Genomic DNA, 25,492 nt, shown 5'->3' with positions numbered 1-25,492 from the left:
CAATACAAGCAAAAATCAACAACAAAGATTATCTAAAGCCAAAAGCTCTGTAGAGTCAAGAAAATAACCCACAGGTAAGAGACAACCTACACTATGGCAGAAGACATGTGCAAATCTATCTGCTAAATGACTGAGACCCAAATGATGGAACTAACTTAAGCAACTCAATAATAAATTAATAATGGGTATTTTATTATCAAAAAAGTCCTGCACAAAAGGACCTATACAAGTGACCAACGTGTAAATGGGAAATGCACAGCACCACTAACCACCCGGGAAACATAACGTAAAATCATGAGAAGATGTCACTTCACGCTGGCTGCATTGGTGTTTAGCAGAAAGACATGAGAGGACAGATGCCGGTGGTGATGTCTAAAAACGGGAACCCCGGTGCTACTGCTGGCTGGGTTATAAATAGTACAGCCATCATGGAAAACAAAATGGAGATTCCTTGAAAATCACACATCAACTACGTAAGACAGAGCAGTCACACTCCTGGATATTTATCCCAAGTATATGCAGTCAATATGTCACGGAGGTGCCTGCACTCCCCCGTTCAGAGCAGTATTAGACACAGAAGTCGAGGCGTGAAGTCAGCCCAAGTGCCCGGCGACAGAGGAATGCGCAAAGATGACATCTACACAAAGGAATACGACTCAGCCTCAAAAGGAAGAAGCTCCTATCACCTGAATCAACCCACATGACCCGGAGGACACAACACTGAGGGAAACAAGCCAGGTACAAGAGGACCATCACAGAGCTCATCTGTGCTTCACAACAGCATCTCGTTTTCTTAAAAATTACTGAAAACGGATTTTAAGTGTTCTTACCACAAAAAGAGATATATATGCTCGGTACATCAAATCATCCGTTTTATTCTGTGTCAGTGGGCTGTGAGCTGCAGGGTTCTCCTTGTCTCCCTTTGCTCTCCACTCCCGACGTGCCTGGGGATCCCTCAGGGAGCCCTGCCACACCCTGCAGCCTTGAACCCTTTCTCCTCCTCCATTCATCCCTCCCTGTTCCTGGCACCTGCACACACAGATAGTTATCAAGGATATGGATCACACGTGTTACCAGTTTAACATATTCAGATGCTGTGTGTTAGAGGACAAAGACCAGATAGTGGAAACTTTTCATCTGGGCTCCTCTTTAACGCTGGCCACGGGCCATGCTTCTGAGCCCTTCAGGGCTCCACCCCTAGCTCTCCTGTCTGGAAGGTTCTCTAGCACTACTGTTTCCAGGTGTTTCAGCTGTGCAAGTCTGGCTTCCTCCACTTTGACCTCGGCTGCCTTCTCAATGTCCTCCCTTGTGTCCCTGACCTTCTCCATGTCCTCCCACGTTCCATCCCTGGCTTATCCTCTCTGTCCAGAACCCAGCTGGCTCCGTTCCCTCTACAAGTGAGAAATGCTTGTTACCTTGTTCCAGTGGCAGCTGAATCCTGGAATTCTCCTCTATGTGGCCTCTGACATTGTTCTGGAATTGAAGCTTGCGGTTGACTTCTGAAGACAGAGATGAGAAGGCGGTTAGAGATCTTCGCAGGAACCATGGAAGTCACAAAACCACCTGCTTAGGATTCTCCAGTTTCCGGATCAGTGCATCCCACAGAACTGAACGTTCCCCATCAGTCCATGGGAGATGGCATGTCAGCAAGGGAGGTTTTATGTTTTCCAGACAGAAAAAGACAAGCAAGGCTGGAGAAAACAGAAGTGGAAGCACTGTGGGCTGTGTTACCTAAAGAGTGCTGAGAGACTAGGTATGTGTTTGCAAGGAACGAATCTCAACTGACCTTGAACTGTGGTTATGCAACAAGGTGGAGGAATCCACCATGGGGGGAGGGGTTTGGCAGGGGAGGGGGGAATCCCCAGTGCCTATAAAACTGTATCACATAATACAATGTAAACAACAATAAAAAAAAAAGAGTGCTGAGAGAGAGAAAGCAGATAGCAACATATTCAATAAAAGAGAATCATGTGGGGTTTTTTTTCTGGTACCTCTTTTTAAAAAAGATTCTTTTATTGTTTAGAAAGCAGAGTAAGGGGTGAGGAGATCTCCCTTCAGTGTGGTGACTCTTACAATTGGCCTTGCCCCCATTGGGTGTCCCTGAAACTGGCTGGGGAGGTTTTTACAAGAGACCGACCCCATGAGCACAGAGTACCAAGCCAAGCTGGGTCCCGCACCCACAGTTAGTTAGACTGTCTATCGCTCAAATCAGGCTGCAGTCAATGGGGTGGGCTGCAGTGTAGACCAGCACAAGGGCTCCAGTGGAACAGAAGCCACTGGTTCTGCTCATTGGGATTTTCTGTGACTTGTCCTGTGTCCTCCTAAGTAACCGTGGTGCCCGTGTCATGCTGGTCATCTTGTTATTCTAAACGCCTGGCTCAGCAGATCTCTGAGTGGCGGCTGTACCCCTGCTATCATGCCAGAAGCTCCAAGAAGGTTCATGCCGCGTCTGTCTTGACAAGTACTTTATCTCCACTGTCCAGCACAGTCTGTGGTTTGTGTTAGAAACTCAGTACATGCTTGCTGAAAATATTTTACCCTAAACTCCTAAAGGTAGACAATTAACATAATTACCAATTTCAAAGCTTTTACGAACAGGAACTAATTTGGGGTATTCCTGCAGGTTGACCTCGCTGAACACTGCCTCGAAAACAGTCTCGTCAAACTTCTCCAGTTTCTCAAGAACATCATACACCACATGTTCAACACGCATCATGTTTCTCCAAGAATTTTCTGCATCCTTAAAAAATATAAAATAGAAAAACACAGAATATTAAGCTACAACAAGCTCCAGAAGTCAGTTTCATTCTTTTTTTTTAAGATTTACTTATTATTATTAAAGCAATTTTTGGTGCAGAGATAGAGACACACAGAGAGAGAACGATCTTCCACTTGCTGGTTCACTTCCCAAGTGGCCACCATGACCAGAGTTAAGCCAATCCAAATCCAAAAGTCAGGAGCTTCTTCCAGGTCTCCCACACGTGTACCGGGTTCCAAGGCTTTGGGCCGTCCTCCACTGCTTCCCCAGGCCACAAGCAGGGAGCTGGATGGGAGGTGGAGCAGCCAGGACACAAACTGGTGCCCAGTATGGGATCCCGGCCCATGCAAGGTGAGGATTTAGCCACTGCACTATCATGCTGGGCCCTACTCAAACTCTTAAGACTACACAAGTGCCACACACACACACACACACACACACACACACACAAATGAAAGAAAAACCAAGCAAGCCTCTACTTCTAAATTCATCCCAATGAGTTTTAAGGCTTTTGGACTTAGATATTTTGAATCAACATTAATTGAAATAAAGTGCTGTGCCAGTAACTGTTTCAGTAAACCAGTAAAACCATTAATTCACTAAAACTATTTACAACATTTAGTTTATGTTACAATGAATGATTGTTTGAACTACATGGTATGACATATACAAGACAGCACCCATCTAAGAGTGCAATTGTGTCAACTCTGGCTTATCACCAGTGCATCCGCCCACCTCCAGAGGGCGTCACATAACACCATCGCATCAGGGAGAAGCAGGGCATGAGTGATACAGAAGCACTTACAGAAACACCTGTCTGTCACTGGTTGTAACTTGAAATTGAATCTGGAATATCAGAGCATAAATTAAGTGGCTGCTAGTACACCAGGTTGTGACACAGTGGACTTCACTTACCTGAAACATTCTATCCGTGATGAGTCCACGGTCACGGAGGCCATGCAGGAAAGGAAATGTGTGCGTTATTGCATGTGAGATCTCCACTCTGCAGCTCTTGAAATGATTTAACACTGCCTCATAGATGAGCTTTTCTTCTTCGTCTTCTGTGGACATCTCTGTGGGAAAGCACACCCCATGAAAATGGTCATTAGGATTACAGGGCCGTGGGAGGTCCTAAGGTCACACTCGGGAAGGAAAGGCCACCACGCACCAGCACATTCAAAGCAAGCATCCTAGGTAGATGCCAGAATGAACGGAGCTAAAGCAATAGAGATGAAATGGGAGGAAGCGCACAGGTCACAGAAGAAGTAACTGCGGACTGCCCAGCCCATCCTGCATCACAGCGATTATAGGTACTTCCCACCTAAGCTTATGTAGAATGTATTTCAATTGAAAAACCTTAACTCCTATAAAATTAAGGTGGAATAAGAAGGGCATTCAGACAGGAGTATAAAATAATGAAAGAAAAACAGGATCTGTCCTTGAAAATTTATCTTAATGAGCAATTAAGAGAAAACAGATCACAAAAAGACAAAAGCAAAACGCCCTATTTCTGATCACAGTCATCAAACCACACAATTAAGTGAGAAATGCCATTCTACCTCAAAAACTTAGTTATGAGTGACATCACATGGTGTAATAATAACAATTGTAAGCTGAGAGTGTAACAAGAATGGCAACCATATTACCCGAGACAACTGGTTTTGTTTTGTGTTAACACAAATTGGTGCTCTTCTATTTTAGTTGATAATAACTGAATTTCAATTACATACAACTCTAGATATTTTTCAAGCCTTGTGATAACTACAAAAAAATCAGTATATGCACAAAATGCAAAAAAGTATTATCTTTACCAAAAAACATTAAATTATAAATGAACTTAACAAGAAAAAATACAGAAACAAAGAAACTATGCAAGAGCCAGAAAGTAACTAACAAAATGGCAACAGTAAATTTTTACTTATCAATAATTACTTTGAATGCAAATAGATCAAATTCTCCAATCAAAAGGCAGAAAAAAGTATAGTAAGTCCAACATGATCTAATTGCTTGCTCCCTACAAGACACTCATGCTGACTTCACAGACACACAACTGAAAATGAAAGAAAGAAAAATCACAGTCTATGTAAATGGTTCCCAAAGAGAGCCTGGGCGTGTGTGTTGAAAGAAAATAGATCACCAAGACCACAAAACAAGTCTCAACAAATAGAAAGACCGAAATTATACCAAGTATCTTTTCTAACCATAATGATATGAACTAGAAATCAGTAATGAGAGGAAAACTGAAAAAATTCACAAACACATGAAAGTTAACATATTACTGAACAAACAGCAAGTGAAAGAAAAAAACAAGAATGGAAGACTTTTAACATTTTTGACACCAATGGATATAGAAATATAACATACCAAAACTTTGGTAAAAAAAAAAAGCAATCCTAAGAGAAGAGATTTTAGCTATAGACACTGGGATTGAACAAAAAGAGAGAAACTCAGTGAACAATCCAACTTACAACTCAAGGAACCAGAAAAAGAAAAACCAACCCTGAAGTCAGCAGGAGGAAGGGAATAAAACGACAGAAAAATAAATGAGACGATAGGAAAAAAGCTCAACGAAAGTCAGAGTTGATTCTTGGAAAATAGAAGCATAACTGACAAGCCTTTAGTTGGACTAATCAGGAGACAGACAACCCAATAATAAAGTGAAAAGAAAACATCACAATTGATACCACTGATACACAAATTACCCTAAGAATCTATGATGAATAGTTACATACCAACAAATTTAGTAACCTAGAGGAAATAGAGAAATTCCTGGAAACATACCAAGACTGAATCAAGAAGAAACAGAAAATCTGAAGAGAGTAAGGGAAACTGAATTACTAACAAAAAAGAATCTACTATCAACTAGAAGTGCAGGGCTAGATGGCAACATGGCTGAATGCTACAAAACAATCAGGAGGATAATACAAATCCTTCTCGAACTGTTCCAAACAATTGATGAGAACACCTCCAAATCAGCACTGCCCTGATACCAACTCCAGAAAACAACAATTTAAGAAAATGAAATTACTGGGCCAAATTCCCTAAGAACGTGATTACAAAAATCCCCAATAAAATACTAGCAAACCAAATACAGTAGCACACCAACAGGGTCATTTATTGGGATCAGGTGGTCTTTATTCCAGGAATGTATGTGTGATTTAACAACACAAATCTATAAATATGACCCATCACATTAACAGAGGGAAGGACAAACAAATCACCTCAACAGGCTCATAGTAAGGTTCAGCATCCTTGATGACAAACACTCTGAAAACCTGAGTAGAGAAGGAATGTAGCTAAGCCAAACTTAAATCAAAGACAAAAACCTGAATTTTTTTTTTTGACAATCTTTACATAGTTAATTAGGGTAAGAAGGTTCAAGGGCTACAGGAAAGTGGATAATACTAGTATATTTTCCATATTGTTACCTTCATGTTTAAAGGGGGATATTAAGGGAGAAGGCCCACCAAATTTCCCACCCTCCCCAGGTCCCGGATGTAGGGCATGCCCTGAGGTTCTTGCTCAAGTGGTTTTGATATTGCAACAGTTATGAATCGCTGTCAATCTTGCCACTCCAAGCACTATGAGGTCTTTGAAAAATCCACTGATTGACATAGTCCATCCTAGCTGAGATAGTTGGTTGACCTGTTCTGTCTTCTCTTTTCTTCGTTTGGGTTCTGAGTCCAGCATGTAGATTAGGAAGATCTCCAAAGAAACTTCTTGGATGTGCTAGCAAGCACAGGGCCTGGCACAGTCCATCGCCCAGATCAGCTGGTGGTTGCAATTGCTGGGTTGGTTCTGTTTTCACTCCCAACTTCCACTGGAACCAATTGGTGTTGCAGTCCAGCCTGGTTCTGCCCAGCACATACTTGGCCCTCACATAAACCAGTGGGAGCTGCAGCCTAGTTGGAGCGACCCACAATAACCCCCACCAGGCCCGCCCCCTACCCTGGTTTGCCAGTATGTGTAGCAGTAATCCAGTCTGTCCCACACCCCATTCCACCCCAGCCGCTATCTTAGTTTTATGTCCTCCCGTGGAAGTGGTAACCCAAGAGGGATGAGCCCACTATTTCCCTCCCAGACCTCTCCCACTCCCAGATTCCAGCTGATGCTGCAGCTAAGCCCAAACAACCCTCGCCCACTTTAATTTTGTTTGCACCAGTAGGAATAATCAGCCCAGCCCGGCTTTTCCCTGATCTAGTCCACATGAGGCGCACAGGTGTGGTAGCTCTGCCTAGTCTGGTCTGCCCCCATCCCAGCCTATGCTCTCCTGCGGAAGTAGCTGTCCAGCAAAGGAACCCTCCTTTATTCCCCTTGCCGGCTCTGCCCACTTCCTTTCTTGTTCTCAGGCTGGTTGGGCACTGTGGTCCCTTCCAGTACAGGCAACCTCACCCTGACATTCTGTATTGTACACTAGTCTTTGTTGCGACCGAACCTGGGTAGACCCACACTGGTGCCTGATTTGCCAATGGATGACGTGGACAGATTCAGCCTGGTCTTCCCCCGACCCATGCCAATTGTATGCCTGTGTGTAGCTTTCCATGGCCTTTTCTGGGCTGTTTAAAACCTGAATTTTTTTTAAATGGACACTCAGGACTGAAAAGGTACAGCATGCTAAGGTTCCAATTTGTTGCAACACATTTAGAAATACTGTGAGTGCTTGATTGATACAGCACACTCTTTTAAGTGTGCCTTCCATGGTGCTACACTGTCTCTTCTCTTGGCCCTTCCATGAAATGAGAACCATTACCGTCACCAGTGTTCTACAGGTGTGAAGCCAGCTTACCCCAGTTGATTCATACAGTGACAGAACTGGAATTCAGGCCACCTTCTCCCCAGCTTCCTGACTCCCAACGCTCCCACCTCCAACCACCCTCTTTGATCATCACACTATGTGGCTTTTCAAACAGCAGAGCCTAAGCAATGTGCTTGCATTAGGCCAGGAAGCAAAAAGCAGATTCTGAAAAACGGGACCCTATCTAAATTTTTTTGAAAGGCAGAGAGAGAGAGAAACAGAGACAGAGACAGGGAGAGTTTTCCTGTTGCAAGCCGCATCTGTATGCACTGGCCACATGCCGTACCTAAAATGGCGCCGGCCGAAGAAGCCACACCTTCGTGCGTGGTGGAGAGTCACGTAGCCTTCGCGGTACTGCGCAGGTGCCTAGCGCATGCGCAGTGAGCTGCGGCGTGGCCGGCACGTGAACACTGGGGACTGACGAATCGGTCGCCCAGGACCCTGCGTGATCATGACGCCGACCTATCATCGGCGGAGGCGGGGCCAGTCAGCACATAAGAGCAGACAGCCTGCTGGGGTCGCCCCTCTCTCTCTTCCTCATCTTGGTGCTCGCAATAAATTTTACCGCAGAAGACTTCACTCGCGTCTGCGTCTTATTGCTGGGCGGTAAGACACGTGGGCGCGACAACTGGTGCCGGAAACCCGGGACCTGGAGGGGGCCTCCCATTTCGAACGGGAGGAAGTCAGAACTGCGGCCAAAAAACAGGTAAGGAGCTCTGAGAGGGAGAACTTTCGGGTGACTAGGAGCATAAATCGGAGGTATATGAGCCACTGCTTCTGGTTATAGACATGGGCGCACAGGTCTCTCTGGTGAAATTTTTGCAGATGGTTTATGCCCTCCGTAAGGGAGCGGTCAGAGAGAGTGACAAAGCCCTTCAGTCTGCCCAGGATAGTCTCTCAGAAACAGAGCGGGAGAGGAGAACCGGTTTGAAGCAAAAAATAAAGGTGAAACTGAAAGCAGGATCTTCCTCATCAAGTTTGGAGACATCCGATGCGGAGGAAGGGTACAAGCGGGATAGGCGCTTAGGACGCAAACAACCCGCAGGAAGCAGAGGAGGATCAGAAAAAGAGAAGAAAGAGAATGGCGGTGCTACTGCGCCGGCCACGCTCGGCCCATGGCCTCAGGGCTCTGGAGCCATTTCACTAATGGCTCCTCCTGCTGTGAAGCCATCTGCCCCGCCCATGAGTTGTGGTGCCGACTCCTCCTTCATCGATCCAGCCACACGCCGGGAACTTCAAAATATGTTCCCCGTCTTAGAAGAAGAAAGGGAAAGAGTTTACAGACAGGTAGATGCAGCATTAGTGCGAGAATTGGCCATGTCTGTAAAGCAATACGGTCTTCATGCCAATTACACTTTGTCCCTGTTAGAACGTATGGGGGAATGAATATGACTCCCTCTGATTGGCAATTTGTGGTGAAGGCTGTTCTCCCTAATATGGGATCATATCTAAATTGGAAGGGCCTCTGGCAAGAGCTTTTGGTTGAGACCGCCCGGGCAAATCAACAGCGCGGCGGCGACACTTTGACGTGGTCTTATAATATGCTTTCCGGACAAGGCCAATACTCTGATGATCAAAATAGATATCCATGGCCAGTATATACTCAAATTTCTACTGCAGCTATAAAGGCTTGGAAGGCTCTTTCACTTAAAGGGCAAGAGAAACTGGGCATTACACAGGTTAAGCAGGAGCCGGATGAGCCCTTTGGTGATTTTGTGGCACGTGTAATGCAGAAAATGAGTGTCAAATTAGTGACTGGCATCCCTTATAATCCACAAGGTCAGGGAATAATCGAACGTGCTCATCGCTCTATTAAAGAATTATTACAGGGCCCGGCGCGGTGGCGCAAGTGGTTAAAGGTCCTCGCCTTGCACGCCCGGGATCCCATATGGGCGCCAGTTCTAATCCCGGCAGCCCCGCTTCCCTTCCAGCTCCCTGCCTGTGGCCCGGGAAAGCAGTCGAGGACGGCCCAAAGCTTTGGGAACCTGCACCCGCGTGGGAGACCCGGAAGAGGCTCCTGGCTTCGGATCGGCATAGTATCGGCCCGTTGTGCTCACTTGGGGAGTGAATCATCGGACGGAAGATCTTCCTCTCTGTCTCTCCTCTCTGTATATCCGCCTTTCCAATGAAAAAATAATAAAAATAAATCTTTAAAAAAAAAAAAAGAAATATTACAAAAACAAAAAACCACCTGGGAATCACTTGGCCTCGCCAGTCAGAGCCCTCGGGCCACTCTAGCCCTGGCTCTTTCACCATCAATTTTTTACAGCTGGATGAGCAAGGCCTCAGTGCTGCAGATCGTCATTCCCTCAACACGGCGCAAGAGCAATCTTGGGTCAAGTGGAAGGATGTTCTGGAGTCCAAATGGAAGGGCCCAGACCCAGTTATTAGGCAGGCTCGAGGAGCCATTTGTGTGTTTCCACAGGACGCCCCAGTTCCGGTTTGGGTTCCAGCTCGATTGACTCGTTTCTGTCCATCACCGCCTTCTGACGTTTCTGCAACCGTTGGAACGCTTGCCCGAGGATCTGACTTGGGGAAGATTCATGCAACCCTGCAATCAGAAGCTCCTCCTACAATCCCACAGGACAATGGTGCCCCGCCCAGTGCAAACACGGCTGATGGTGCAACTAATGGTCTGTATGGCGCTTGTGAGGACCGTGATTGCTGAGCCACGATGAGGAGTTTTGAGTGTTTTTCCACGACCCTTACCGGCTGCCCACTCAGCCTGAGTGTTTCCTTGATTTTTTCTTCTTTGGATTTGCCTTTTCTCCCTTATGATGATATTAAGGAGAATGTGCGTAATTTTTTATTCCCCCTACAGGACACGCTTTGTATTCAAGCATTTCCTGAGAATTTTAGTGTCAAGGTTTATGTGTTACTTCTATTCCTTTTCAAAATGTTTCAACGACTGCTAATCTTTCTTGCCAGCTTTCTTCTTATCTTTTAGGAAATTGGACGAGAGAATTTGATATTTTACAGTCGGAGTTGAGAATTGCCATTGTCCAGATTAATTCTACACGGGTGGATCCTGTTGTTGCTGAAACCCTGGCCACTTGGATTTGGAACATCACTTCCCATATTAAGGAATGGGTGGGAGTGGTTGTGCTGATTCTGCTCTTGTGTGCAGGCTGTGCCTTATGCCTTTTTTGCCTGTGTCGTCTGAGACGCCGCACTCAGCGAGATTGTGTGGCAATACATCAAGCCCTACTAGCCATGCAGAATGGTGACTCCCCCATGGTATGGTTGAGCATGCTTCAACAGGCTTAGTTAAGAGCATGGACATCATGGCTCCTGCACCTCAGGCCATTATGGCATTGCACTGAGTTCGAGCATGATGCACCTGACTAGCCCTTGCACCTCGCAGGACTTGTCCACTGCACGCGAGAGGGTAGTCACTCTTATAACTGCCTTGTCGAGACATTGCTCTTTACAACCACCGCGGTTGTAGCCCATGACGGGTAAGATAGACCCAGACAATTATCGGTCTAAGACAGGGACTACGTCAAGCTACGCAGCCTCCCTATGACGTATCGTGCGCCTTGAGTCTACAACCTAAGACAGGGCCATACCAGCTTATTTTTTTTATTGTATAAGAAGGGGAGAGATGTTGCAAGCCGCATCTGTATGCACTGGCCACATGCCGTACCTAAAATGGCGCCGGCCGAAGAAGCCACACCTTCGTGCGTGGTGGAGAGTCACGTAGCCTTCGCGGTACTGCGCAGGTGCCTAGCGCATGCGCAGTGAGCTGCGGCGTGGCCGGCACGTGAACACTGGGGACTGACGAATCCGGTCGCCCAGGACCCTGCGTGATCATGACGCCGACCTATCATCGGCGGAGGCGGGGCCAGTCAGCACATAAGAGCAGACAGCCTGCTGGGGTCGCCCCTCTCTCTCTTCCTCATCTTGGTGCTCGCAATAAATTTTACCGCAGAAGACTTCACTCGCGTCTGCGTCTTATTGCTGGGCGGTAAGACACGTGGGCGCGACATTTTCCCATACACTGATTCACCCTCCAAATATCTGCAACGACCAAGTGGTGGGCCAGGTTAAGGCCAAGTGCCAGGAATTCCATCTGGGTCTCTCCCAAGAGGCTGGTGGGGATCCAGCTACTTGAGTCATCAGCATTATCTCCCTGCGTGTTCATTAGCAAGAAGCTGGACCTGGGAGTGGATCACGGACTTAAAATCCAGGCATTCTGATACAGGATGCAGGCAGAATCTCCTACGAAGGAGACCATGAAGAAGTTTCTGGTACTTGGCTTTGGCCTCAAACCAGGGCAGCATTTCCTGTTGTGGCAGGTTGAATGAGACAATTAGTTGATGGAAAATCTTTCTCTTTTTCTGTAATTGACTTTCAAGTTCAAATAAATAAATCTAAAAAAAAAAAAAAAAAACCAAAAAAAACCCAACAGAAAAGAAAGAGTGGAGACCTGATCTAACTGTGGTGGCTGAAAGGTGGGGACAGTGGGAAGTCCTTAGCTCACTCTGGACAAGCCCTCGAAGGTGTTCTCGAGCAATGGCTGAGTTAGGTCCCATCTAGCTGTTCCCCTGCTTCCTAGAACACCATGGGATCATTCCCCCCCACCCATGCTGAGAAGCCTCCAGGACACATCAGACTAGGGCCTTCCTGGCCCAGAACTGTAACATCCAAACTGCAAGCCGAAACAGACCTAGAAGTTTCCCTTGAGGCTTTGCAGTACCAGCATGAAAAGCAGACACACACAACTCCCAGTCTCTTCTGGATGCTGGTGTATTCATTCCGTCAAAAACAGACAACTACAAATTAAGAAATAAAGATTTGGGCTCAAAGTTGCTCATAGACACATATGATAAAGACCTTACAGTAAACTATTGGTAAATACCACCCAGTAGCAGATGGAAAATCAGTGTGTCAGGACCAAGAAGATATTATGTCAGAAATTCTAAGACAGGTTACATTAGAAAACCTATCTACACTTTCATTTAATGGAACAAATGGAAGAAATTTAAAAATCACTACAAGCAAAGAACAATCTGAAAAGATTTCATAGGTGGTAGATATGCAAAACACAAGAAAGCTCAAGAAGACTCCAGAAGGAAGACTTATTCTTGGACCTAAAATCCAAAAACAGGAACTTTAAAAGGTTCAAAGATGGACAGCAATAATCAAAGAAACATTAGAATCAAACTTAAGAGATTTGGAATCAATTTCCATCTCAAATAGTCCTGAAGGACTTAGAAAAGTGACTAAACACTACACCCACACTAAACCAAAAAATCCAGACATGTCAGAACCAACGGATGAAAGAAAAGAACTTGGTAATTTCAAAGAATGAAAACCAAGTGATACAAAAGAAAGGATCAAGAACCTGAATGGCTGCAGGCTTCTCATTAGCAATACTGAAAATGGAAAAAGAGAAGTAGACTAATTTTCATAGTAAACCTCTATGCTTGCCACATTTTTGGTAGTTGTGAGAGCAGACTTTCAGATATGAAGGATATTTTTAAAATATATGCAGATCTGTGCATTCTTCATGAGTGAAGGACAGCAAGAAAGAAGAGCACACATTATGCCCACAACAATTCCAACACAGGAGAGGTCCAGCTTCAGAAGTGAGCCACATCAGCCTAAGACAGCCAGAACTGCTTAGATGGGGAGGTTAGGGTGCCCCGGGAAGGCTTCCCAGCTAGACAGGCTGCAGAACATTATCAATTGGTTCTGAAATTTTTCTCAGGGAATAAAACTCCAGAAGAGCCAACTGTGCTTTGAAAAGATCTATGAAAAGGGATTGTACTTCCCATTAAAATAATGGTCAATAAGTCATTTCAATATTAAAATACAAATAAGAGTAGTTTATCAAATAAGAATACTTATCAACAGAAATCATCTGCACAGACTCACATTTCAGAGTACCTCAAAAACTTTGTAAAAAACATGGAATGAAATGGTTAGTTTACTTTTAGTGCAAAAATTATTGGAAACACATGCTTTTTTCATATAAGCATTTTTCCTGAGCTTTTTATAACAGAAGATCTATTTCTTTGAAAGTCACAGTGACAGTTTTTTTTTTTTTTTTTTTTAAATCAGCTAGTTCACTAATGAGATGGCCACTATGGTCAGGGCTGAGCCAGGCAGAAGTCAGGAGCTTCACCTGGGTCTCCCATGCAAGAGGCAGGGATCCAAACACTTGGCTCATCTTCCATTGCTTTTCCCAGGCAATCAGCAGAGACGTGGATCAGAAGTGGGGCCGCTAGGACTTGAACCAATACCCTTATGGGATGGTGGTGGCTTGGCCCACGGTGCGAGGAGCACACCCCCTTGTAAAATATTCCTTGCAAGATTCTTTAATATGTAAAATTGATGTTATTTCAAAGCAATAAAGGATAAACTAGTCTGGCAATGCTGTTACGTAAATGCTTGGATTTTAAAAGTAGCTTTGCATTTCATTTCACATGTAAAAATAAACTTCCCATGGTATTAATAGTTAAACATAAACCAACCAATCGATAGCCTATAAATCTTTTCTTCCTTTCCTCTCTCATTGCACTGACCATTTCCTATTCACTGAGAACTTCAACATTGGAGTTATCAGAACTGCTGAAGAAATTTACAATTTCAATATCCACTGGGAAATCCAATAGATTCCCAGGCCTTTAAGTATATTGACACATTGCTGTCTAACATCTCGTGTTTAAGTTTTTGCAACTTTTCCAGCCAATATATAGGCTTCAACATCCTACCAACTGGTGCATTTTCCAAGTCTCAGTCTCAGATATGATCAGCACTTCACACATCCCAGGCCATGTCATTTCATACATGAAATGCTGATCAATTTTCAACTCTCTCTTTTGGGATCTCCAGTTATTTCTAATGTCCTTTAATGTCTATAAGTTCTCATTCCTCTAGGTTCTCATCCCTTTCTTACACAGCTAACATTGTTGTCCATTGTTACAATCCAATGTTTGTGGGGAGCGGGGTGAGGAAGCCACTCCCAGGAATAGGAAGGGCCTTTGCAAGATGGCGGCTGGCCCAGGGCCTGGAGGCGGGGTTGGTCTCGCCAGCAGATAAACAGGAAGTCACAGGGATAGGCTGATGCCCTTCCTGCGATTATGTCATTGCTACTGGCCTATCAGGTAGCGCCAAGTGGACCCACAGGGAGAAGTGATTGGTGGAGGATGGTATAAAAGAGCTGCTAAAAGCTTTAATATGGAGGATGAGGAGAAAGACAGGGCCAGCACTGTGGCACAGTGGGTTAAACTGACACCTGCAGTGCTGGTGTCCCATGTGGGTGCTGGTCCAGTCCCAGCTATTCCACTTCTGATACAACTTTCTGCTGATGTACATGCGAAAACAGCAGTTTTGCAACTGTGTGGGAGACCTAAAAGAAGCCAGAAGAAGTTCCTGGTTTTGGCCTAACCTAGCCCTGGCCGTTGCTGCGCTTTGGCAATTGAACCAGCAGACAAAAGTTTCTCTCTCTCTCACTCTTGCTCTCTCTCTTCCATGTCTCTCTAACTTTGTCTTTCAAATAAATATCATCTTTTATAGTCCCAGATAAAAAATAATATTATAAGTGAGAAACAGCAGAAATAAGCCAAACTACATATTGGAAATATTGAACGCTAACTGTAAAACTTCTTTCATTTGAGAAAACCTTCTTTAAAAGAAAACTAACAGCAGGCAACACCCTTGTTTGTGCAATAGTAAAAAAAAAATTTTTTTCTTCAACTTAAAAATGATTTAGGATTGGGACCAAGAGGCAAGCCACTGCCATCACTGTTTCTATACCATAGAATACCAGGCTCATGAAGACTTTTTCATACTACACAATTCCCATATATTACTAAAAAAAAACCTGCACCCAATAAGTCCCTACTTTGTGTTGCCTCTGCTGACCTGGGCAAGAGGGCAGCGCTGGCAAGCAGTGTGCAGACGGGTGGCACCCCCAGGTGAAACAAGCACCTAAGAAGAATCTTCCAACTGCCCAGAAGGGAGATGATTCACTTTCAGCCAAGGCAGTTACATGAGAGCCAGCTTCCGGGCAAGCACGGGCGAGGTGGGCTGTGAGGCCACGGTAGCATGCCAAACAACAAAGGGGCAGAGAAGGCAAACTTGCACAGGGACGGAGGGTAGCCCAAGGTGCTGAAGGCCTCCCAACAACCTAAACAAAGCAGGAATGTGAACTCTAGGCTGAGAAACAAACACACGGTGGCTGACATGATGGCTTCATGGGTGATTCACAGAACTGTAGCACTGAGCTCAGAAACACTCCTACAAGAATATACATTTAAAGAACCAAACCCTAATGAGTATTCAATATGGCCATGACTACTGCGAAGATAAAGGATGAGGAAAGCGTACTTCTGCTTTTCAGAATATCAAGCAAATCCTCCCACGTCCTGAACAGGAGGCCAAATGCCGAAACTGAATGACACAGGCAAAGAATGAACTAGCGAGAGGAGGGATTTCAGTGGTTGTTAAACACACACAAACTCCCCAGCTGCCCGTGCAACCAGAAAACACAAATGGAAACAAGAAGTCACATGTTACCAGTCGCAAAGTTTGGCCAAGTGGGGAGAGATGGCTTCCCTCATTTGCTCTTACTAAAAACACTGACCCAGCCAGTAAATGTTCTAACCTTGCCTCAAGACCTGCTTTTGCTGGGGCCCAGCACAGTGGCCTAGTGGCTAAATTCTTGCCTTGCATGTGCCAGGATCCCATATGGGCAGCTGTTCTAATCCTGGCAGCTCTGCTTCCCATCCAGCACTCTACTGGTGGCCTGGGAAAGCTGTTGAGCATGGCCCAAAGCCTTGGGACCCTGTGCCACATGTGGGAGACCTGGAAGACCCGAGAGAGAGGCCTGCAAGACCTGCGTGGGAGACCCACTGCTGCCACTTGGGGAGTGAACCAGCAGATGGAAGATTATTTTCTCTGTATCTCTTTATCTCTGTAAATCTGCCTTTCCACTAAAACTAAGTAAATCTTTGAAACAAACAAAAAGACCTGTTATTGGTTTTTGACATAAGATAAATACTTGTCTACATGCGAGACACAGAGAGAGAAGCACAACCATCACTATGGCTTGTTGATCAAAGTGAACAACCGAGAGTCTAGATTTCATCCACAGGTACTCGTTTGACAATAAGGATGTATAAATCCTATGCAAGCAACGTCATGTAGCTGTTAGAAAGAGTGAGGTAGAGCTACACATAAACACAAAGACTGCTAAGATTTCCACTGCTAAAATAATTGAAAATGAAAAATGCAGACCCTATACCCATAGTCTAGGTCCCATTTATTACTGATGGAGAATATGTAAATTTTATCAGTGGACTGCAAAAGTTCATTGGAATTTCATGCATAGTTTTTTCCTAACCTGTATTTGCAGTGAATTTCCTGGAGACACCTGTACATACAGATTTCAAATATTTTCTGCATCAAAAAAACCCAAACTTTATTTTTTCATTCCATTTTTTGAAGCACCCTCAATATTTGCAAAGCCAATTATTTATGTTAAGTGCACAGATACGGAAGGCACATCCAAGACATCGCAGGACTTGAGAATGGAAGGAGCGACAGCATTTCTTTCTCTTGTCTACCTCTGTGTCATTGGAAATTTTATGAACAAAATCATGTTTCTTCGTGAAAAATTAAATCAAAACGATGAGGCCATGTTATTTCTGAGCCCACTACAGGAAAAGAGACGATTTCTGTGACTATGTCAGAAGTGCCACTCATCTGGAAGTTAAGAGTGAAAATAAAGCCCCTGAGCCTGCACCAGCCTTTGATGCCCACGGGCCCCTCTCTTCCAGAGAAAAGCTCAGACCCGAGTCAGTCCAGGGCTGGTCCTGCCGCCAGGGTGAGACCCACCACGCCCAAAGCTGGAAAATGGGCAAAGCGCTTCCTCCCATGTTTGCTATTTTCTAAGCTTCCTTGATGGCCATGACCTGCGTGAAGGAGCAGGCAGGGACCCTAGAGAAAGTTCGTTCAGAGGCCGCGAGGAAATCAGTCCTGCACCCGTCACCAGGACAGCCCTGTCTGCTGGCCAGCTGGCCAGAGGAGTAGAAGCTGCTGAATGAGAAAGTCCACACATTCTCCAGCTGTGTTCACAGCGCACTGCCCCCTGCTAGTTTCGAAAGGGCCCAGCTGCCCCACACAGCCCATTCCCGCACTCCGGGCGCACTCCGGCACTTAAGCCCACCTACCTGATCTCCTGGGAATCTGCACTAGTCCCCAGGAACCACAGAAGCTGAGGACACTGGAGCTGCTCTGCGGACTGACAGACAGCTAAGGAAGTGGCTAAGAACTCTCCTGGTAGAGCTGTTGCTGTCCCCTCTTGCCAACCTCCTGCTCACTTCTGATTTCCCCAGGTTTCCTGCCTGTGCCCTGCCCCAGCAGGAAGCCCCCCCCCCCCGCAACTCTCCCCACCCCCTCCCCGGACTGCAGAGGGGCCTGGCTGGGAAGCCAGCAGGCTCCACCCAAACGGGGAAAATAGAAGTGAAACTACAACTTGAGAGCTAAACAAGCTGTCTCCTCACTGCTGCCCTCAGAGGTGGCTGTCATCACCTGGAGGACAGGAAAGGGGACCCCGGGGCCAGCAGGACCAGCTCCAGGGAGTCCACTTGTGCATACCAAGTCAGAAAGATAAAATGCCTTGAACCCAAGTTGTCCTCAGCTGCTTCTGCCTTGCAGGAGCGGGGCACAGTCCACACAGAGAAGGGAGGTGCTGACTGCCCATCTGCCCCTTTGTGGGGCAGGGTGGCTGGAGGAAAGCAGAAATGTCAGCCCTTCTCACGGGCCCACGTAAAGCCCAGGCTGCACCAAGAGTGGTGCTGATGGGCAGGCCCGGGTGTGGAAAGCACAGGATGCCCGGTGCTGGGCACTCCACCAGCATGCCTTGTGATCAGGCTGGGGCAAGAGGGCCCCCAAGGTACCAACCAGGACTGTGGGCTGCTTTGCAACCCCAGCTAGGGCTGAGGAGGAGGCCCCTAGAGGTAGGAAGCAAGCCAGTACATAGTGCTGCTCCCCTGATTCCCCACCCAGGGCCGCAGCCGATTCACCCTTCCACACAGAAGTCACCCGTGATCTGATGTGGGGTGTAGGCATCAAAGCACAGGGGAGCAAATGCAGCTGTAAGACTCCACTGGGGAGCTGAAGTCCAGACAGAACTGAGGGGGCAGGGACCGGAAGTAGCAGGGTGGGGCGTGGAGAACCCAGGGCCCAGGGAAACAGGGGGTGGATGGCTAAGGCATAAGAGCAATGGATTCCCAACTCCTCCCAGGGAATCTGATGACACCCACTGCCTTAAGAGCACCTGCACATCACCCTTGAAAACACAGGGAGGAAAGGGCTTCTTGTCTCTCCACTCCCACTCTCGCTTTCCACAGAGGAGTGGGATCAGTCAACTTAGGACACAGTGGCCGATGCTGGGCAGGACATCCTCGGCAGGACACAGGACCTCTGCACCTGCAGGTGCACACGCATGGTCTGTTTTGTGTCTTATTCTGGGGTAGACATCTCTCGCTGCGGCAGGGGGAGGGCTTGTGGACAGGGTACCACCAAGCTCAAGTGCACAGTGACAGGGGCTGGTGTGAGGGTGGGGATGGGGATGTTGGTTGATGGTGTGGGCAGCCTGGGGCTCTGTGGATCAGCCCAATTCTGGAGTCTATTTTAGGGCTGTCTATTCCACCTGTCTAATCTATGTCTCAAGCGCTGTTAGCAAGAATAAAGCTGGTGTGTGTGTGTCCCCACGTGTCTGCTCATTTTGATTATGTCTACTTGGAGATCTAGTTGGAAATCAGTGTGAGAAAAGATGCAACGGGTGGGGGAGGGGCACATTCTGACAGCCTAAGTGTTCAAGCACACAGAGGTGGCTCTCTCTGTGGGTTGTCATCTGCCTGTGCTCCAAGTGGGCAGAGACAGGGGTGGGCAGTAACAGCCTCTTGGAATCACACGATTGTGCAGAAATCCTCCCCCTTCTCACCCAGGTTCAGCAGAACGCAGTACCAACTCTGCAGCTTTTACAAGAACCTGTGATGGGCACCAGCACGGTGGCTCAGTTGTTAAATCTCTGTACACGTGCTGGGATCCCATATGGGCATCAGTTCGTACCCCAACTGCTCCACCTCCCATCCAACTCCCTGCTTGTGGCCTGAGAAAGCAATCAAGGATGGCCCAAAATCTTGGGATCCTGCACCCATGTGGGAGACCAGAGCAAACTTGTGGCTTCTGGTTTCAGTTCCACTCAGCTCCGGTCATTGTGGCCACTTGGGGAAACAAAGATTTTTCAGTTTCTGTTTCTCCTTTCTATAAATCTGTCTTTCCAATAAAGAAAGTGAATCTTTAAAAGAGAGAGAGAGATAAACATCTGGGGTGACACTGAGCCTGGCTCCTCCTCTCCCAACCCCCACCCCCACACGGGTATCTGCTTAGTGCAAACTCAGAGACGGGGTACAGGAGTGGGGGCCTTTGGGTACCACAGGGGGCAGAGCTTGTGAGGGGCTGGATCATGCCTGGGAATGGAAAAGTAATTCTTTTTGCTACAGGAAAGCAAATTCTTGGGAAAGTGGATGGCTGGCAAGAGGCCCCAGGCTGACATGGAAAGGGCTATGGGGTGTCCCGTCCAGCAGGACAGTCAACAGGGGTCACAGCCAACCTAGGAGAGAATGGGAGGACAAGAGACACAGGAATGGACAGCAAGACAGAATGTCTGATCAAGCTGACCAAATTTTATTTTCACACAAGGCTTTATAGTCTGCAAGACAGGATCTATGGGTGAGGAGAAAGAGGAAATAGGGTCCAGGACATGGCTTCACAGCTCTTTCTGGACAGTTACTTCTAAAAGCCCTTTATGCTTGCAAGAGGCGGGCATGGTTCACAACTCTTTCTGGGTAGCTATTTCCCAAAGCCCCCCCCCTTATGCTCACAAGAGGATGCCAGCAGGTAGGGCACAAGCCAACATCCTGTTACAAGCACCAAGTGTGCTCAGAGCTGGGTGGGTTGCTAGATAACTTGTAAACCGCAGGGTGTCTTAAAAATTGGTTTCCCTTGCACTTTGCTAGCTGGTACTTTTCACTGAGCCAGATCTAGATTCCAAAATGGCTTTAATATGGCTATAATGTATATGGCTCCCAACAATGGGATCTGGGTATAAGAAGGGGAGGGGAGCCCCAGGGAGCATTGCAACCCCCACAATCCCCCTTCTGAAAAAGCCCCCAAGAAGTGTGTTGTCCTCATGAGGGAGCCGAGGTAGGGGCTGGCCCCAAGTCACAGTCCAAATCCCCTTTCCCAGGCTGCATCATTACCCACATCCTTTCCTGCTATGTAGCCCCTGTGCCTGGTGCTACCTACGACCAGCCCGACTCTCTGCGGCCCATACCCACGCAGCCCCTTGTGCGTGTTCCCCAGGACTGACCAGTCAGTGCTGTGCCCAACCCAGACCCTGCACATCCAGAGCATCCATCCAAGTAAAGGCCTGCTGCCTCAGCTTAGCTCCCACACTCCCCTCTAGTGGCCATGCCCGATATTACCATCTCCCTTGAACTGGGTACTACTGTCAATAGGAACCACATATCCTTTCTGCAAGATCGCAATTTTACAGGACCTGCAAGGAAGCATTGGTTTTTCTTTTTTCCCTAGACACATGTGGGCCAACTTAAGAATACATTTCTGAGAGCAGTTCTAAAGCATCAGCAGTCTTGTCATCCGCATAAATTCAGGGTTCCAGTCCAACAGGAAGTACCACGACTCCACCCCTTGTTAACCCTCTAGGGCCATCTGCCTCCCAGGGAGCTCCCTCTTCCGGGAGTCCCAAGGTGGCCCAGAGTTCACATCTTCCTGCTCTCCTGGATGCCCTGCAAATTAATTGTGGGAACCCCTCCCCAGCACATGGATTTTACTCAGTGATGAGTAAGCGCAGAAGATTGAGCAGGCAGCAACAGTGGATGGCGCAGAGCCAATTCACTGCGCATTTCCTGCTGACAACTCCAGACACAAAGGAGGCTGTAGCCATACATTCACTACTTTTCTCGTGACCTCAGGAGCTCAGACCCCGAGGTCTTACGCTGCTGAAACTAAGAGAGGGGAGACAGGACACAATCCAACCGCGGGCTCCTCGGGGTGCTCGTGGGAGCCTTGGGAAGAGAGTAGGTTGGCTTCAGCGGTTAGAGTGGAGCTTTATAAGCCAGGCCCATGAGCCAACATGACACTCTTGAAGTATGAGAGGAGATGCGTTGCCGTCAAGAGGCTCTGCCATGGGAAGAGGGAGAGGGAGGGGAGAGGAGTCTGCGTGCAGCCTGCCCGGGGTGTCTGACACACACCAGCTGACCATGGCTAGAGCAGACAGGCAGGGAAGAGCAGATTCTGCCCTGCCCACAGCAGCTCCTGCTGGAAATCGTGATCGATGGGAGCTAACTGAAAGCGCACTGCCCCAGCGCAGAGGGTGAGGTGGGCCTCTTGAGACCATCAGCTCTAGCAGCTCCAGTCCCTGGGAAACTCCAAGTCAAGTTCTCTAAAGCTGATGGGACATCACTGTGCAGATGCCATGTCTGACCCCCGTGTGCCTGCCAGGTACCAATGTGGCTACCCACACTGCAGGCTGGCACCCAAATGGCTCCAGGTTACACAGTGGCTCAGGAAACACATCGGGTAATCCCAGGTATTTGCTGAATTTCCTGGGCCTCATCCTTTGATGAGGGTACGGGTGAACTGTGAGCTTACCTTGGGACGAGGTTCATCAGGTGCTGGTGGGCTGGCAAACAGAACGGCATCTCGACAGCTGGCAGCCGCTGGGGTCTCTGGGTACAACGGCTCTTTGGTCGGGGTTGTGCTGGTTCTCAAAACATTGACATCAACCTTGGAAACTCCTGGCTTTCTCTCTGGAGATGGACCCATTTCCTTGGGCAGCAGGGGCGAGTGCCCAGTGACTGGTTGGCATGAGCTGAGAATGGCTGGTGGACTTGTCCAGCAGGTGACACCATCCCACTCTAGAGAGAATGCAGACCCTCTGCTCTTCCCATGGCCTACTCTCCATGGCTACGACCCCTTACCCACACATCATGCTGGGCGGTCCTCAGTGCCCAAAGATGTGAACTGCTGTGAGTGAAGGGATCATATGTGTGCAAGGGCTGGGTTTCTGGGCTGGGTGTGACCACGGTAATGGTATCCTTGAGCTGTGGCAGCAAGAACTGCATGTTGGAAACTGGTCCTTTTCCCACGAGGGTGGTTGAGCAGGTGGAGTTGACACTGGCCGTTCACCATTCGGACAATCCTCCAACAAAGGAGCTAAGGGCTCACTCTTCTATTTCCTGAGAAATCAGAAAACAGAAACAGCTGGCCAGCTCCAGGCTGGACACGGGACCTTGCAAACATTTCTGAAAGCGTGCACAGAGCGCCTGCCATGGGCCCCATCCCACCCCACTGTAGCCCTTGTCCAACCCCCAGCCTGTGGGTTCAGGGGAAACCTGAAGACTTGAGGATGGAAAAATCCACTTTCAATGTCACGCAGAATCAGGGGGTTTCAGGTCCGATGGGAGCAGAAGGCCTGCGGAGCCCGAGGCTGACCACAGTGTCAGGGCTACAAGGAAGGCACGCCCAGGGCTACAGAGAAGGCATACCCAGTTGGAACAAGGAGAGCGTTGGTGGGGCTGCTTTCTCCCCGGCCCCCTCGATAACCAACAAGAAGTCGCTTTACTCTGTGGCGTCACTTCGGGCTTCTCCCTGCCAGGGCCGCCTGCTTCCGGTAACTCAGGCGGGTGTTCCTGCGGAGTTCCCGGAAGTGCCATGCACGGGAGGCGCCTCCTGGACACCGCACACCGGACGTTGCTAGGTGTGGTGCTCCCTCTTCAGCTGTCCCCTGGCACTGTCCCTCCCATGGCCAGAACTGGTCCTGGAGACCTCAGGGCCCCCGAGGCGAGCGCCACCCTGGAAGAATGGTGGCACTGATCGGAAGTGCTGGCACTCTGTGCCCCCCAGAGTGGACTTTGGAAACCAAGAAACTCCTAGAAGACGCATGGATTGTTCTAGATCTCCACTGGAGTTAACAAACCGTCTGGAGTGACAGGAAAGCTGTGCACGCTGTTTCTCACAAGTTGGAGAGGATTTCTTTTTTCTTTGTTGCATATGGTTTTGTTTTATTTTTAGGGATGTATTGAAGCAGCCACCACTTTAAAGGGACTCGGGTCCTGCCCTGATAGAACCTGACAGAAACGTTGTCTTCCAAAGAGCAGGAGAGTTGGGTCTAACAGGAAGTATAGTACAGACACATCTGGTACCTGGGTTCGTTAAATCCTCAGGAGGATGTCTCCCGACCAAGAACACACAGCGAGAAGCAGAGGGTCCCCATCTCCCTCCTCCCCCGCAAGGAGCGTGCAATGTGGATTCATAGCGACGGCCCACGCTGGGAGCTGAGCCCGAGGGGTCTTTACCCAAAGCCCATGATCTCATAGCTTAGGACAATGACAGTGCTGAGTCCTCTGAGTGCCCTCCAGGGTCAGAACTCAGCAGGCTCCCACTGTGAGATGGACACTGCCTGAGCTACAAACACTGCAGACTATCAGGGGCCATGGTGAGGTTCGGGGTCCGCAGGAGGATACTCAGATGTCATAGGGAACAGTCCTTGGAAGCCATGAGGCCCCTTTCCCTGGAGTGTCCGTCGGCTGGGGCAGGCAGCACAGTATGACTTTAAGATGAAGTTCTCTGTGTGTGAAAGCTTCAGGTCCTGGTTTCAGGGACACCCGACTCGCTCTCACTTTCTGTAGGGAGCCTGCATCCTGACCTCCCCAAACTGCTGCTAAAAAGGATGAGGGAAGCCAATTTCCCTGGTGCAGCAGGAAGTGAGGGGCAGAGTGACTTGATGGAAAGAGAAGGAACTGGGAGCAGGGAAAGCCACCGACGCTGCATGCTGCCCTGTGGTTCTCCAACATGAGCTGCATTCCCTGCACCAACCCCACCATGCACTCAGACCACTCCTCATCCAACCATGTGGGTATCTGCAGATTTCCAGAAGCGTCTCAAACGTGGTGACAAAAGTATCCAAGGGACAGCTAGGGCAGGTGCTCTCTCTCCCCTGCATTAAAATCTCGGTTCTGTCGAGCACCTGTTTTAGTGTCATTGATGTGGCAGCCTTGACTCCGACTTGGCTGTAGTTATGCACGCTAATAACTATGGAATCATTCTAGAACAAGTTTCTGGGGACAGCAGTGGGTCTTCAAGACAAAGAACTCACATTTCACCCAGGAAAGAGGCTGGGATTGAAAAGCAGCTCGGTGCAAAGGAACTCATCTGCATGCACTCATCGGTGCAGGCAGAGGCATGAGTCACACCATCTTCTGGAACTTTCTCCAGACATGTAGATCTTGGAAATGGATATAGATTGCTGAGTTCTTTTTTTAGCAACAAGCTTTGGTGTTATGTCTGTGTGATTGAAGCAGGGCTTGGAAGTGCTCCCTTTGCAGGGGGAGGGTCACTCCCCTGACCCTGAGCCCGCCAGTGCTGCTCACATGAGAATGGAAAGGAGAAGACTTGGGGTCCACCTCCAACTCAGCAGCTGCTCCCATGCCACCTCCAGCTGCCAGGAGCTTAGAATTCCCCATGACTCTGCTGACTTCCAAAGACTGCTTTGTTCTGCACAAAGTTCAGCTGCCCCGGATCCTGAAAGGTTAGACTCGAGGCAAGCAGAGGGCACGGTCCCTGGAAACAGCCCCCCTGTTGCTGTGTCTGCCACTGCCCTCCTTTCTGGTGGACTGGGGGAAGAGACACTGCCTAAAGTGTGTGAAGAGTCTTTGTGGACTCTTTGAGCCAGTGGGTCCACTCCCAGCAGTGGCAGCAGCAGGCAGTCCAAAGAAAGTGAAATCCCCAGGGGCAGGCTGGACCAAGCCAGGCTGCAGTACCCACCAGCAAAAGCCATGGTGAGTCAGGCCATTTCAGATTGGGCCACATGTGAGACACACCCAAAGGTGGATTTC

The 25,492-nt window shown here is 48.0% G+C and overlaps 1 protein-coding gene across 1 annotated transcript in view; it reads right to left on the bottom strand.

Moving 5' to 3' along the window:
• Nucleotides 1-1,293: 1,293 nt before the first annotated feature.
• LOC121158210 (component of Sp100-rs-like) overlaps nucleotides 1,294-25,492 on the bottom strand; it is a 156,695-nt gene continuing 132,496 nt past the window's right edge. The window contains exons 5-7 of the mRNA XM_040982867.1: nucleotides 3,674-3,831; nucleotides 2,575-2,740; nucleotides 1,294-1,499 (exon numbers count right to left, since the gene is read on the bottom strand). Of these exons, the coding sequence (XP_040838801.1) occupies nucleotides 1,294-1,499; nucleotides 2,575-2,740; nucleotides 3,674-3,831 (530 nt within the window). The remainder of the gene's footprint in view (nucleotides 1,500-2,574; nucleotides 2,741-3,673; nucleotides 3,832-25,492) is intronic.

Source organism: Ochotona curzoniae, unplaced genomic scaffold (genome assembly GCF_017591425.1).
Source record: "Ochotona curzoniae isolate NIBS_2020 unplaced genomic scaffold, NIBS_Ocur_1.0 contig_3644, whole genome shotgun sequence".
NCBI lineage: Eukaryota > Metazoa > Chordata > Mammalia > Lagomorpha > Ochotonidae > Ochotona > Ochotona curzoniae.
Note: the sequence above shows the minus strand (reverse complement) of the source record. Positions and strands in the feature narration are given on the sequence as shown.